Source organism: Amblyomma americanum, chromosome 7, assembly GCF_052857255.1.
Source record: "Amblyomma americanum isolate KBUSLIRL-KWMA chromosome 7, ASM5285725v1, whole genome shotgun sequence".
In the NCBI taxonomy this organism is placed as follows: domain Eukaryota; kingdom Metazoa; phylum Arthropoda; class Arachnida; order Ixodida; family Ixodidae; genus Amblyomma; species Amblyomma americanum.
The window spans coordinates 114,061,051-114,076,519 of record NC_135503.1 but is presented as its reverse complement, the minus strand read 5'-3'; the positions used below and the strand labels follow the sequence as shown (position 1 = coordinate 114,076,519).

The window sequence follows — 15,469 nt, the reverse complement described above, 5'->3', positions numbered from 1 at the left end:
CCACCGCACAGCCGCAAGCTAAGATTTTTTAACTGGAATGGTGCCTAATTTGGCCAATTGTCTTAATTTCCGTTTTTTTCTTTACATATTTTCAACATAATATTAATTTTATCTGTTGAAAAGCATGTTTCTGACAACTAGTTTGTGCCCTGAACAGAAAGGTCTACGTTGAGAGGCTTCAGCAGCCTTGCTTTACTCAGGCAATTGGCAGTAATCCAATTAATCTAGAATTTCCCAGGTATCTGGCATAACCTTTCCTATAGATCCTAGCATTTCCTAATGTTTGGGGTGCAGGTGCTCTTTGTATACGATTGCAAGCTTTCTGTACCAATATCGCCGCCATCGTCGAAGACACTTAGGGTATTTTCTTCTTCCCAGTCTTGTTTTCAGATATCGCTGGTTTAACCAGTGGTCAATATAGGCCTCTCCAAAATCCCCGCTATTGGTTACCTGTCTTATTTAAACAGCGGACCATATTTACATCTTTGTCTGTTAATACTTGTGTCTCACATATATTGATCATTCTTGAGGGACTTCCTCTGTGAGTTTTTATCAGTACAAATTAAGGAGGAGCTTGTCGGTCTGCTCCAGGGCTCCTATTTCAGACAGACCGCCATTTCGTTTTATGCTTTCAGCTGCTGCTTTTTTTAGTTGTTATTGCACGCTAGAATAAGTTCTGAGTTCCAAGTGACCGCTCTGTCGGTATTTAATGGTCACATTATAGCGATCACAGCTTGAAGAGGGCGCAATAATAAAGTCATGATTGTCGCCTCCTGTACTGGGCAGCCGGACGGTTTCACGGTAAGCTGCCGTACCGTTTACATAACCGCTAATGAACCCATACATCTCTATTCCAAAGTAGCTTCTTGCTGACTGCCAAATCTGATGCATTCAGGCGCCTCTCCGCGCACAGCTTAAGTGTCTGAAGCGAATCGGATGCCGAGGTTGAAACATGAAATTTAATAAGTACCGCAACTAGCCGAGAGTAAAGATATTTGCGGAAGCCGAAATATAATCTGAACGAATTTCGTGGAGGCGTAGTGAAAACTGCGCACAAATTAGCAGGGACGTTCGAAATGATGATTTGCAGCCGCCATAAAAATAACAACGTTTTTTTTTGGAAATGTGAACCAATAAAATATGGAATGAACGCTTGAAGGAAGCTTTGCCTATAAGGGTTTGCCATTTGCTTATAAAGACCTACAGTTTCTCTCTACTGATGATCCCTGCATATAAACGCTTTGCATTTCATTACCCAGTATGATGAAATTAATATTTCTACTATTCCTAATCATTGCCTTGGTACAGGTTATGGAAACGTGGGCGCAGAAGTACGGCAAAGTGTACGGTTTCTACGAAGGAGAGGTTGCCAAAGTGGTCATTGGTGACATGGCTGCGATCAAGGAGTGCTTCGTCAAGAGGGCCCACGAGTTCGTTGACCGGCCACCCATGGTTACGGATATCGAAGTTGTAGTCAACAGCCTCATCGGCCTTAAAGGTATGCTTCTGAAGTCTTTGAGAAGATCTAAATAAAGTAATAAAGGTGTTCTTGAAATGCCCTCTTTTTAGCACATCGGGGCATTCGCACGATCGCTAACCGGTTCGTTACGCTTGCAGCGCCCTTCTGGGCAGTGTTCCACATTATAACAACTTTTTCCATCAAAACTGACTAAGTAACAGTTCAGCGTCATCGTTATCAACCTGACCATGTCCAATGCAGGACAGATGCCTCCCCTATATCTCTCCAATTAACCACGGCCCGTGCCAGCAGTGGCCACTTTTTCCCCCGAGAGTGTTAGCACGAGCTTGCTAGTGGCGCGTGCTTTGTTATTCAGTGAGCTCAAATTAAAGTCAACAGGGGTTGAGGAGAGACCTTCAGTCCCCTTAGCCAACGTTTCCACAAGAGGGCTTGCCTTCGCCGTCTTTTGGTGCAAAAGTTGGCTAAGCAGACTAAAGGTCTCTCTTCAAACTTGTTCACTTCCTTCTTTTTCAAAATTAGGCACCATATTTCTCCCCAAACAAATGCAGACCGCTGGGTAAGTACAAAGGACCAAAAGGGGCTTCCCTCTTTTCGTCTCAGAAGAACTACGGTAGCCCCGATCGGCTTGGAGAAAAGTCTTCGATAAGACAGAATGTCAGAAGAAAGTCAGCACGTGCTAAAGACACGAGAATGAGCTGAGTAGCAACCGCCACGTTCCCGTCATTTAGTGAGGTTAAGCGTATTTAGAGAAAAATGAACCCAAGCCGCGTAGGTATTTAGGAGACGTCGCGATGCGAGGGAAAAGTTGTCTTTTTAATGTTATCTCTTGGCACAGTAGATTTTGTCAAAAACATTCAGAATGTCGGCTGTTCTTGCGATGCTATCCGTCCACGTCTAGATCAGATTTCTAGTCACGTCAGCCGTCCCCTCCTTTACCTTCAAAAAACGACCGAGCAAATAATTCAGGCTCCTCCAGTATTAGCGATTATTTTTCTCTGCAAAAAGTTTCTGCATTTCGGCATTACTCGTTCGATTATTAACATAAAGTTTGATAATTTTATTTGGAAATACCGAATGATGTTTGCGGCTGTGCAGCAGGCACAACTAGTGGTGTTCGCAGCGTGATAGACTGCTTGAGACTAGGTCCGCCAGGGAGCTACGTACGCAAAAGAGCATGTACACACACAGCACAAGTGTATTAGAAATGAGGATGTAGACGCAAGCGACATGGAAACGAGCAACATCATGCGAAACAAGCGTCCTACATCTCAGCCCAGCGATGTTGGCGTTGAGCGGTGCATACGGTCGTTCGCTGCGGCGACTGGACTTGTCAAGGGTGCTGCGGCTGCTGGGAAGGCGCGCATCGGTTGCTGCGCCTGCAGCCGTGCGAGGTGTAGTGGAGCCGGAGAGTGCTGGTTGGCTGGCAGCGAGGCTTCGGGAGTTAGCGGTCGTCGGCTGCTAGCAGACCATGGCGGCAGGCTGTTGTGGTGCTCTGCGGTAGGCTGAGGGGGGAGGGGGGCGGCAGTGTAAGGACCTAGGTGCCCAGTCAGACCTGGCGAACTGACCTCGAACGCAGAGCTTCAAGGAGATGCGTCCCGACACAGCGACACAAAATCTGACTCTGATGAACTAATGATGATTACCTCAAACTTAATGGCACATACCTAGAGCGAGAACCGCGTTCAAACGCTCACGAGCCTTCTTTTACTTCCTCGGCATCTTCCTTGTACGGATGAGGCGCCATAATCCACATCATCACACACAGTCCCTAGCTGACCTGACAATAGTGAAATAAAGTTATATTTGAGTTTTTCGAGTTTAAAGTTTTTAACAGCACTCATGCTTGTGAATGAGCTCAGTGAAAAGGCAGTGGCAAACAATTTCTATCACCAAATTAGCACACAATTTCTTCCCAGAACAAATTTAATGCAGAAATGCTTTCTGCAGTGTGTAAAGGTGTCGGTTATTCTTTGAATTCAAAGAGAGGCATTGATTTCAAGAATTCCTTTCCATAAAAACACGTCATCGTCATCATCATCATCATCAACCTGACTACACCCACTGCAAAGCAAAGGCCTCTCCCATGTCTCACCAATTCACCCTGTCCTCTGCCAGCTGCCCCACCCTATGCCTGCAAATTTCCTAATCTCATCCGCCCATCTAACCTTCTGCCGGCTCCTGCTACGCTTGCCTTCTCTTGGAATCCACTCCCTTATCTTTAAGGGCAGCGGTTATCTTGCCTTCGCGGTACATGCGCTGCCCAAACCCATTTCTTCCTCTTCACTGCGACAAGGATGTCATAACACGCGTTTGTTCCTTCACCCACTCTGCCCTCTTCCGGTCTCTTTACGTTACCCCTATAATTTTCCTTTCCATGGCTCGCTCGGTTGTCCTTAACTTAAACTGAACCCTTTTCGTTAGCATCCACGTTTCTGCCCCGTAGGTGAGTACCGGTAAGATACAGCTGTTGTACTCGTTTTCTCTTGAGGGATATTGGTAACCTGCTATTCATGACCCGAGAAAACCGGCCATATGCGCTACACTCCATTCTTATCCTTCTAGTTATTTGAGTCTCATGACCCGGATCAGCTGCAACTACATATCTTAAGTAGACGTATCTCTTTGCCACTTCCAGCACCTCGTTGCCAATTGTGAACTGCTGTTCTTTTGCTAGACTGTCGAACATTACTTAGGTTTTCTGCATGTTAATTTTTAGACCCACCGTCCTGCTCTGTCTCTCTAACTCATTTATCATTCTTTGAAGCTCACCTCCTGAGTGTCTTAGCAAGGCAATGTCATCAGCGAATCGCAAGTTACTTAGCTATTTTCCATTAACTCTTATCCCCAACTGCTCCCTATTGAGGCCTCGGAATACCTCCTGCAAACAGGCGGTGAATAGCATTGGCGAAATCGTGTCTCCTTGCCTAACGCCCTTCTTTATTGGAATTTTATTGCTTACTTTATGGAAGCCTGTGGTAGCTGTACAGTTAATTTCATATATATATCTTCCAATATTTTGACATAAGGCTCATCTATACCTTGATTTCGCAATGCCCCTATGAATGCTGAGGTTTCAACTGAGTCAAATGCTTTCTCATAATCAATGAAGGCTATATGTTGTGGCTGGTTATATTCTGCGCATTTCTCTATCATCTGATTGATAGTGTGAATATCATCTATTGTAGAATATTCGTTACGAAAGCCTGCCTGATCATTTGGTTGATTAAAGTCTAAGGTTTCCCTGACTCTATTAGCGATTACCTTAGTAAATACGTTGCAGGACACGGACAGTAAGCTGCTCGGTCTGTAGTTTTTCGAGTCTCTGGTGTCTCCTTTGTTATGAATTAAGATTATATATGCGTTCTTCCAAGCTTCTGGTGCGGTCGAGGTCATAAGTCATTGCATATACAGGCTGGCTAGTTTTTCTAGCAGAATCTCCCCTCCGTCTTTCAACAGATCTGCTGTTACCTGATCCTCACCAGCTGCTTAATTTTCCCCTTTGCATTGCTCCTAAGGCTTTCTTCGTTTCCTCTTTTGTTACTGGCAGGATGACGCGTTGCTCTGTGCTACTATCTCTATCATTAACGTTGCGATTATACAGGTAACTGTATAGGTTTCTGTAGAACTCTTTGGCTACTTTAACTATCTTATCCATATTGCTTATGACATTGCCCTCCGTGTCTCTTAACGCATACATCTGGTTTTTACCTATGCCTAGTTTCCTCTTCACCGCTTTTAGGTAATCTCCGTTCTTTAGAGCATGCTAGATTCTCTTCATATTAAACTTCATGATGTCGGCTACCTTGCGCTCATTTATTAACTTTGATAGCTCTGTTAGTTCATTTTCTGTCTGTAGGGTTAGACGCTCTCATGCTTTGGCGCTTTTTAATCAGATCTTTCGTCACCTGAGAAAGCTTTCCGGTATCCTGTCGAACTGTCCTACCGCCTACTTCTACTGCGCATTCCGTAATTATTGATGTCAGATTATCGTGCATTGTATGAACATCAAGATCGTCTTCCTCAGTTAAAGCCGAATGTCTGTTTTGCAGCGCTATCCTAAACTCCTGTGCTTTCCTCTTACGGCTAACTCGTTAATGGTCTTCCTCTTCACTAGCTTCTTCCGTTCCCTCTTCATGTCTAGGCTAATTCGAGGCCTTACCATTCTGTGGTCGCTACAACGCACCTTTCCGAGGACGGCCATATCCTGAATGATGCCAGGCTTAGCGCATAGTATGAAGTCAATTTTATTTTTAGTCTCACCATTAGGGCTCTTCCAGGTCCACTTCCTGTTCTCTCGTTTGCGGATGTAGTATTCATGATGCGTAATTTATTTCTATCTGCGAACTCTACTAATAGCTCTCCCCTGCTATTCCTAGAATCTATCGCATAGTCGCCTACCACCTGGTCGCCAGCCTGCTTCTTGCCCACTTCCGCATTGAAGTCGCCCATCTGTACAGTGTACTGTGTTTTTACTTTGTTCATGGCCGATTCCACGTCTTCACATATGCTTTCAACAGTCTGGTCATCATGGCTGGTTGTAGGCGCGGGGGCCTGCACCACCTTCAGCTTGTACCTCTTATTAAGCCTAGTTACAATAGCTGCCACCCTTTCGTTAATACTGCAGAACTCCTCTACTTTGCCATCTATATCCTGATCAATGAAGATTCCCACACCAAGTCATCCCCTAATCCGCGATAGCACAGTATGTACCCGTCCTTTAGTACTGCATACGCATCACCTACCTTCCTAACTTCACTAGCCCTATGACATCCCACTTAATGCCCGCTAGTTCCTCAAACAGCACTGCTAGGCTAGCCTCACTAGATAAGGTTCTAGCGTTAAACGTTGCCAGGTTCAGATTCTAATGGCGACCAGTCCGGAGCCAGAGATGAAACAATCAGCAGTCAGCAAACAGTGAAAGATGAAACAGACAACAATTCAGACGCTAGGCTTTTGAATCTATCATTGCTTGATACTGTCAGGAGATGGAGTCTATGAAGCTGTCAATTAACGTCTAATCTATAATTTATCTCTCCTTCGGCAGCCGATTAATTTTTTTCAACCCTGAGGCTTTTTTCTCAATAAGGGAACAATCTTGGCCTATCGCTAGGCTTTAAATTGAATTCATAAAAGCAAAGTGGCTTGCACATTGTATAAGGTCCTCATCATCTTCTTAAACCACTTCTTTTACACACGTAAAAAGGAGCCTTACGCCGCTTTCTGCAGAAATACTGATTCGAACCTATAATTCTAGCATATCTAACGAATTACTTCCATTTAAAGACTGGCCATGGTACCTTGAGATCGGTGAAGGAACTCTGCTCCACAGGCGGAGAATCAGCCCCACGCTGATATGTTCCCGCCTCAGTGGTTTAATGTAAGAAGATAATGACGAGGTCAATATCAAGTGCTTTTAGGGCGACTTCCACAACGAATCCTATCACTCCAACAGCGAAATACATTTCATTCGTCCATCGAAATCACCGCCTTTCATTGGTCACATGACCGCAGCAGGTGTTATAGTTTGCGTACCTGATCCTAGTAGCCCAATTTTCTCTACTTGTATGCAGCATGCAGCACATTTTACTTTACGTCTCACATATTTTTATAAAACCAATGTAGATTCAAATACGAAGGTCAATTCTTGGATTAACCGCAACAAAGAGTCGAGATTTTTTACGGCCCCCAATAATATGTGCTCGTCGAAAATTTGGCTCATCGATCTGGAGCGTCCCAGTGAACACAGGAAAACCAAAACTTGTCTCAATCTATGTGTCTTTCACTGTCGCAAAACCGCGAACTGCGCTTTTCGTAAATGAATGGAATGCTGGTAGTGTTTCATCCCATAGTATGTACCGTAGATAACTGCCATCTGAATAATTTTGTTGACTATACGCACCTTCAAATTTGGTCGTTGCGGACAAAATACCTAGTCATAAAATAATGAATTATAAAATAAAAATAAAATAAATAAAAATAACGGACAAAAATACGTAGTAACTGTTGACTCTACCCACACCTTCACTTTGGTAGATGCGGATTAAAATACGCAAAATACGTTGCAATGCATGCAACCGCAGAATACCTAACTTCAATATTACAGAAAGTGAATGATAACCTAGAACACAACAAAAATGAATAAAATGGGTAGATACCATACAAAAGACGAAAATGAAAAATAACAACGGGCAAATACCGTATACTTGCGGGTAAGGGGCGCACTTGTGTATGGGCGCAGCAAATCCTGGCAACAGAAGATGGAATTATTGCATGAATATGTGCTCAGAAAAGCGGATAGGTATTTTATTTCGGATTTATTTTAAACTAATGCAAAAATATTGTATTCAATTGATTTCAGTTGTACCTTTCTTGCAACGAGAAATAAACAGTGCAAAGATGAAAACGGATAGGGGTAATCGTAGCGACCGCTCATTACAATCTACAGTGCCGGGAGAATTTTTTTGCCATAGCAAAGAACCGTCACCGCAGCACAAATCCGGCGCCATCCGCCGCTGACTAAAAAAAAAAAAAGTTGGCTGGCGGTTTAGCATTGCTAAGCACGAAATATTGTGCGAAAGCAGTTTTTTGCACTTGGACATCACCGCCATCTACTTGAAAGCGCGATTGAGGTTTCCACTGACCCAGGGAGCCAGTTGCAGGTGTCTTCAACCTTTTCATCTTCAGTGCCAATTTACCAAATTTACTCCGGAGGCCTATGCTCCAGTGCCGCGTTTCTGCAGCATAGTTGACAACGCCAACGCGTATTGCTACAGCACCTTGTTTCTACCACAACGTTGTCCACGACAAAGCATGCGGCGCACATCTCTGCAACTACCGGCACAGAGCTCAAAGCGCGAATATTAGTGTGATAGTAGTATTAGTTGATGAAGAAGACGATGCGGAATGCAAAGCGTGAGAGTGTGTTGCAATTTAACATCAGGCATGTATACGGTATCCTACTCGCAAGTGTACGGTATTCTACCCGCAAGTATACGGTATTTGCCCGTTGTTATTTTTCATTTTCGTCTTTTGTATGGTATCTACCCATTTTATTCCTTTTGTTGTGTTCTCGATTATCATTCGCTTTCTGGAATATTGAAGTTAGGCCGTCTGTGGTTGGCTGCATTGCTACGTATTTTACGTATTTTAATCCGCAACGACCAAAGTGTAAGGTGTGGGTAGAGTCAACAATTACTACGTATTTTTTCCGTTATCTTTATTTATTGTTTATTTTTATTTCTACCCCCAGTGTGGGAATGCGCCATTTGTTGATAGGCTAACAACAACAACATAACACCAGGCGTGTTCGGCTGTGGCAATAGGGGTCATGCTGGGGGTAAGGTGGCCTGGTGTTTGGTGGCGTAAGCGTGCTTAGACTTTTCTTTTCGGCAGTATTTTCATGCAATAAAAAAAACTGCGGCAATAGCCTATACTCCGTTTCATACATACCAGATAACGCTGCCAAAGCTAGCGCACCAGAAACGAATGACACGTGGCGGCGTAAAAGTTGGGCTGAGGCTTAGCTAAAGTTTTAAGCCTGGATATCTCGAAGCGAAAAGCTTCGTGGCGATGCTCGTGGTTTAGCTTAAGGTTTGATACATAGGGTTACAGTTTGGGTATACCTTTCTAACTTTTCCAAAACGTGTTGTCTTAGGTATAGAAAGCTTGTACAATCGTCTAAGATCCCGCAAATGCCATAGTCTATCACAAACGTCACACACGTGGCCGAACGGGTTGTCCACAAAGTCTGTCGTAAAGACCTTGGTCACGATGGCACTATCACCGAGTTTGAACATGCAGTCTGTGTAGCGGCGAGTCTTTACCTCTTCTTCCATAGCGTCGTCGTCGTCGTCTTCACTCTGTTGGCTGCTAACACTGGTTGCAGACGCGGCTAAGCGTCGCTTTTGAGCGTCTTGTCGTCGTCGTTTAGCGAGACGCTCCTCTCGTTGCTCGGGTGTTTCGGTTGCTCGTTTAGCTCTGGCCTTTTCATTCTTTCTTCGAAACCGCTCGACGTCTCCCGAAGTACAGTCTTCGCTCACCTGGCCACTCTCAATTGACGCAGCCAAACGGCGCAATTCAGCGTCCTTTTGCCGCCGTTTAGCAAGGCGTGCCCCTCGTGATACTTGCGTTTTAGCCGCTTGTCTCCATCCTCTCTGCCATCCTCTCTGCTCTCGCAGAGGTAGGAGTGGGTGGTCGGATGTTTCAATGGATACGGAGCTATCTATCCATGCGATCCTTCTTTGTAAGCACTGAGGAAGGCCATACTTCTCTTCACTATAGCTACCGCGGCGTCCCCCAGGGCGGTGTACTTTGCCCCGTGTTATTTAATCTAACACTAATTTCTCTCCTTGAGCACGTGCCAACCACAGTCAGGCTATCAATGTACGCGGATGACATCTGCATATGGACATCTGCAGTAAAACGCCTACAGTTGCGAGCGAGAATTCAGAGAGCCGCCACACAAACTGTTATCTACCTCCGTAATCGAGGTCTGGAAATTTCCTCCGAGAAATGCGCACTAGTGCCATTTACGCGCAAACACATGGCAAACTACAGTGTAATGATAAATGGCCAAATAATACGATGGGTTCGATCGTACAAGTTTCTAGGTGTCATAATCGACAGGGACTTGTCATGGAGCACACACATATCATACGTGAAAAAACGGTTGACAGGCATCTGCCACCTGTTCAAGTTTTTCGCTGGCAAGACCTGGGGAATGTCGCCTAGTGCCATGTTACAACTGTACAGGGTGCTTTTTCTAGGATTTCTACGATACAGCTTGCCAGCAATAATCAACATAGGCAAAATGAATCTACTCACAATACAAAGTCACCAGGGTCAAGTGCTCCGGATCTGTCTAGGCCTGCCTCAGAGTGCTTCAACAGTGGCTACGATAGCAATCGCTAGAGACCACCTTGTCAAGACCCACATTGAAATTGAAGTACTCAGGACTCATATAAGGCATCTAGCCAGGAATCCTCGTCACCATTTAGCCTCTCTACCAGCGGACAGGCCACACACATCCTTCAGCCAAACGATAACTGCATATGAAGAATCATTGCCAGCTTGTTTCACTCCGGCTGCGAGACCTTCGATCCCTCCATGGTGCCTCGCTCAGCCAAAAATCAACCTCGCAATACCTGGTATCTCGAAAAAAGCTGATCTGTCATCACCAACCCTTAGACAGCTCACGCTACTACATTTGTACGAGAACTACCGTGACTCCACGCATATTTACACTGATGGATCTGTTCTTCCAAGCAGCTCCGCGGCGGCAATCGTCATTCCAGCGAAAGCTACAACAATCAAATTTAAGACGACCGACGCGACAACATCGACGGCAGCAGAGCTCGCAGCGCTCTTAACTGCCCTTCATCACATTGGTGATGAACCGCCACACAAATGGACAATATTCTGCGACTCGAAGCCGGCACTGCAGTCTCTACTGTCACCTCTACGACGCGGACCGCACGAACAACTAATCTTCCATATTGCAGAGACGCTACACCATATAAGTGATGCCGGCCATGAAATAACGTTCCAGTGGCTTCCAAGTCACTGCGGGATTATCGGCAATGAACGGGCGGATCACGCTGCCCGCTCGGCCCATACTGAGGAGCGCCACGTCCCAATTCCTCTTTCTAGAACTGACGCGGCACGGAAGCTCCGCCTACTTGCTCGGCAGTGCACCGAGTCGCAATGGAATGAGCCACATTTAAGAAATACGCGACTGCACTCACTTGATCCAACATTAACTCTTCGAGCGCCACCACAGCTTCGCCGTAGAGACGCCACGCTTTTATATCGACTTTGGTTGGGTGTTGCCTTTACTAGAGCCTATGCCTTCCGCATAGGAATGTCCGACACCCCAACCTGTGACCACTGCGGCCATGAAGAATCAATTGGCCATATATTGTGCTCCTGCCCGCAGTACAGTCCACAGACGGCATGCCTTAGCCACGAACTTGACCAACTGGACGACCAACCGCTATCCGAAAAAGGAATTCTGCAACATCGCAAGGACCTACCGTCGCAGAAGAAGGCCGTGCAAGCGCTTTTGCGCTTTTTACAATCTACCGGGCTGTGTGAAAGACTTTAACTGGAACGCCTTGTGTGTGTGTGTGTCTCCATGTGTGCATGTTCCTTTTTTTTCCTTTTTTTTGCGTTTACCTCTCTGTCATCTTTCTAGCCCCTATCCCCCATCCCCAGTGTAGGGTAGCAAACCGGAGACTCACATCTGGTTAACCTCCCTGCGTTTCCTTCATTCTCTCTCTCTCTTCATATCTTCGCTGCTTTTAAGCCAACTCCCACGCTACCACTTCTGGGTCTTCTCCTTCTTCCATGGCGAAAGGTCTGACGACGGAGGCAGCGCGCGGCGGCGACGACGGCTGCGGCAGCAGCGGCCACCTGAGCACAGCGTGACGTCACTCGGTTTCGCGCATGCGCAGCTGTGGCAAATCTGTAGTGTGGCTCACGCGAAGCCCGGTGTTGACGAGCCTAGTGAAGCTCTTCACTTCAAAAGTTTTGGCGGGCGCCTATACTTCCGTAGGCTCCGCTGTGTTGCCTAATACGTATTAAACTGAGTATACTGCTCGCGCGCAGCAGCTTGCGAAGCGGATTTGTTTGCGCCACCGCGGATTCGACCCCCCCTCGTGGATATTTATTTGATTATTTTTATTTATAACTTTCACTAGGCACGAACCCACAAACACATCAAGCAAATAAAAGTCTCAAGCTCTTGTGGGGTTGACACATCGGAATGATGCTTTCGAAGCAAAATCAATATCAGCGGGAGGGACGTGACTTAATCAGATCGGGTTGGTCCGTTTGAAACCTCCATCGGCCAACCACGGCAGGTTTCAGGTGGTGTACGCGAAGAGCTCGGTAAAACTAACATGGGTCTCACAGGCCCTGCCAGCTACTTCCGGCGAACCCATCAACAGCTTCGAATGCAGTCGCATTGTCAGCATATAATGATATTGGGTGTACCTGCGTTCTCCCTTTCACGATGTGACTATCAGAGCGAAAGCACCCGGCTACTGTTTTCTTCGCAGGAGACGAGTGGAAGACAGTGCGGAATTTGCTGAATCCGAGCTTCACCACGGCAAAGATGAAGCTGATGCTCGACGTCATTCATCAGTGCTCGGACGCCACGGTGCAGATCCTCAGCGAACGTGTGCCGGCACGAGGAGGTGCCGAAGTGAATATATCCAAGCTTTGCCAGGGGCTCTCCATGGACGTCATCACCAAGTGTGCACTGGGGTGGCAGGTGTGACGCCTTACGTATGTCATTAACATACAGCCAGCAAGGTTTGCTTTCTCGTCACGATGCAGCGTGGCTTGTTTTGTATCGAAGGTGTAGCAAATCTCTCGTCGCACCCTCTAGATATTAACACTTCCTGGACAGTCAGAGAGGCCCCTACACAGCTTAGATGCAGACCTTATTTAGCTTATATCTCTGACAACGCTTACACGTGATAAACTGGACGAAGGACATCTGTTTATGGTTGCAGTAAATGCAACGTTGCTGTCTGCGTAATTTATTGGAAAGGTGGGTAAATGTGGTTAAATATTAAACAGCTTCTGCGCTAAGGTTCTAAGGGGAGTAGCTTCCATTGTCTATTGCGCCAGTTTTGGGGCAGCAAGGGAGGAAAAAGGGTCCTGGTGAAAGCAGAGTTGAAGGAAGGAGCTACGTCACATTGTTGCAGTGGCAAGTGACTAATGATGTCACCAAGAGACAAGAGCGCTGAGAGGAAACAGTCTTAGTCAGGGCCGAGTCAAAGGGGCGAGCGAGGTCACGTGGTTTAGCGGTGCTTGAGAGGAACGATTGCATGCCTTCTGGCGTCCAGTGTTGGCAAATGTTCACTTCGTGTCAGGAAGGAGTGTTATGTTGATTTTCGTTGTAGTAAATGAAAAGTTGTCAAATCTGCCACTTGCACATGTACTCCACCAAGAAGAAATTGAGGAACGCCGTCATTCAGGCGCTTAAAAAGAACACATACTTTATTCTTCTTGGCTCGTGCTTTGAATTTCAGTTATCCACGTACATTCATGAATATTACAGGAAGTAGGTCAGTCGCTTTCGTACACAAATTTCTTTGATAGTTGCGGTTGTCCTGTTTTCTGCATTTTCTTCTTCCAGAGTGCTTATTTCATTATTGAACGTACCCTGCTTGCTTCTGACAGTGTGTCTATACCTTCGCCTTTGCTGCTTGTATAGTCTTTGTTCTTGGAATCGGCGGGAGTTACTCCAACAACGCTTCTCTTTGTTTGCCTGAAATATCTCGGTGATCCCTCCCGAGCATAGGACCAAATTTCGTGCAAGGATGTGAGGATGCGATTACCCCTCCTGTTTGCACCGAAAGGGAGGAGGGCGAACAATGCTTTCGGCCTTTCGGCCTTGAACTTCGCGCCTTCGCTCTTCGGGGGAATAACAACCTCACTGGTGATGTGAATATGGTGCATTGTGACTCCATTTTTTAATACTAGCCTGTTGCTTTCTCGAATTGAAGCGTCAGACTGCGCCAGTACTATTAGTGGTTACCTTGGTAGATATTTTGATAGCAATGAACGGTAGGCTGATAGGTCGTATAACTTCTATATCTCTATGCATCCTCAGCCTTACGGATAAAAAAGAAATTAGGGGTAACATAAGATCCGCGTTAAGGGCATGACGCAACAGCGTTAATGGTTATTTGTGGTGCTGTGCAAATATTCAGAGCTTTCAAATAGCGATATGAATATCGTCCTATCCGATTATTTGAATGAATCAAATAGTGTATGTTCAGTATTATTCAAAACGAATTGAACACGTTCTAATCTTTCCGAAAACATTTCGAATAACTGAAACGAAGTTAGAATGAGGCCCACCGTATTTGTCTTTGACGGCTGTTTCAAAAGCGAGACGTACACCGACATGGCGCTCTTTAATTATAACAACATACCAAGGCACCTTCGCCGGAGCTTCAATGTTTTGCAATATACTTCGTTTTGTGCAAATATTCGCGCCAAGAGCGAATGGCCTACGACTAGCCTGTCTGAATCGCAACCCAAGGGGTAGGGTGTCGATTCCCAGCTAATTATTAGAATTTTCTTAGAGCGTAAAACAATTCACTTTACTTTCTTGATCGTTAAAATCACGTTTCAGTCATGTTTCGAGCTCATAATCTCAAATTTTCCCAGGTTTTATTCATTTTTATTGTACAGCACTTAGTGTCATCTCTTGACCACTTCCGCCAATCACGATATTCTCGACCCGCCAACGCAAACTGAAATGGTTTCTCTGCTGAATAACCGGTTCAGGCTATCGAGTAATGTGACGTTAGCACTGTGTAGGAAGTTGGCCACATTTATTGAAGGCGCTACGAAGTCTGAACAGCAGGTGACAGACTCGCACGCCCGCTCTGCCGGCCGGCATGGGCACCGTCTACTTGCAAACCCTGCCCCGCGGGGTGGCACCATGATTTTTCCATGCTACCGGTACGCTTAAGGTCGCGAAGCGTATGCATTGCTTGGTGGCATAAGTTTCTTGCACAATGCTCCCACCGTCATTCAAGAGAAGCAATTATTTGATCTCCTTCCCTGCTCCTTTTCTTCTCTCCACTGCTGGTGAGCATCCTGCTCGGCAGGAACAAAAAAGCAGCCTCATGCAATGTAATGCAGGAAATGTTGCGAAGACGAGATAACGAGATTAAGAAGTTGACGGGGATAAGGTAGCAGCGGCTGACGCAGGACTAGAATAATTGTAGATATATGAAAAGCCTCTGTCCTGCAATGGGCATTGTCAAGCTGATGGTGATGATAGCGGCAAACAGCGCAGAGGGCGAAAGACTAGAAACTGGAGTGCACGGGATGGCCGCTGTGTATTCTTGTAGCGCCCGTCCTGCGTGCTCCTTTCTTCCGGTGGTTATGGTGCTTGGCTACTGAACCGTAAGATGCGGGTGCGATACCAGCCGTGGCATTGTCGTTTCTATGGAGGTGAGATGG

The 15,469-nt window shown here is 45.9% G+C and overlaps 1 protein-coding gene across 1 annotated transcript in view; it reads left to right on the top strand.

Annotated features, from left to right (window-relative positions):
* Nucleotides 1-15,469, top strand: part of LOC144099484 (cytochrome P450 3A8-like) — a 56,813-nt gene that overhangs the window by 39,034 nt on the left and 2,310 nt on the right. The window contains exons 3-4 of the mRNA XM_077632821.1: nucleotides 1,309-1,498; nucleotides 12,538-12,752. Coding sequence (XP_077488947.1) covers nucleotides 1,309-1,498; nucleotides 12,538-12,752 — 405 coding nt within the window. The remainder of the gene's footprint in view (nucleotides 1-1,308; nucleotides 1,499-12,537; nucleotides 12,753-15,469) is intronic.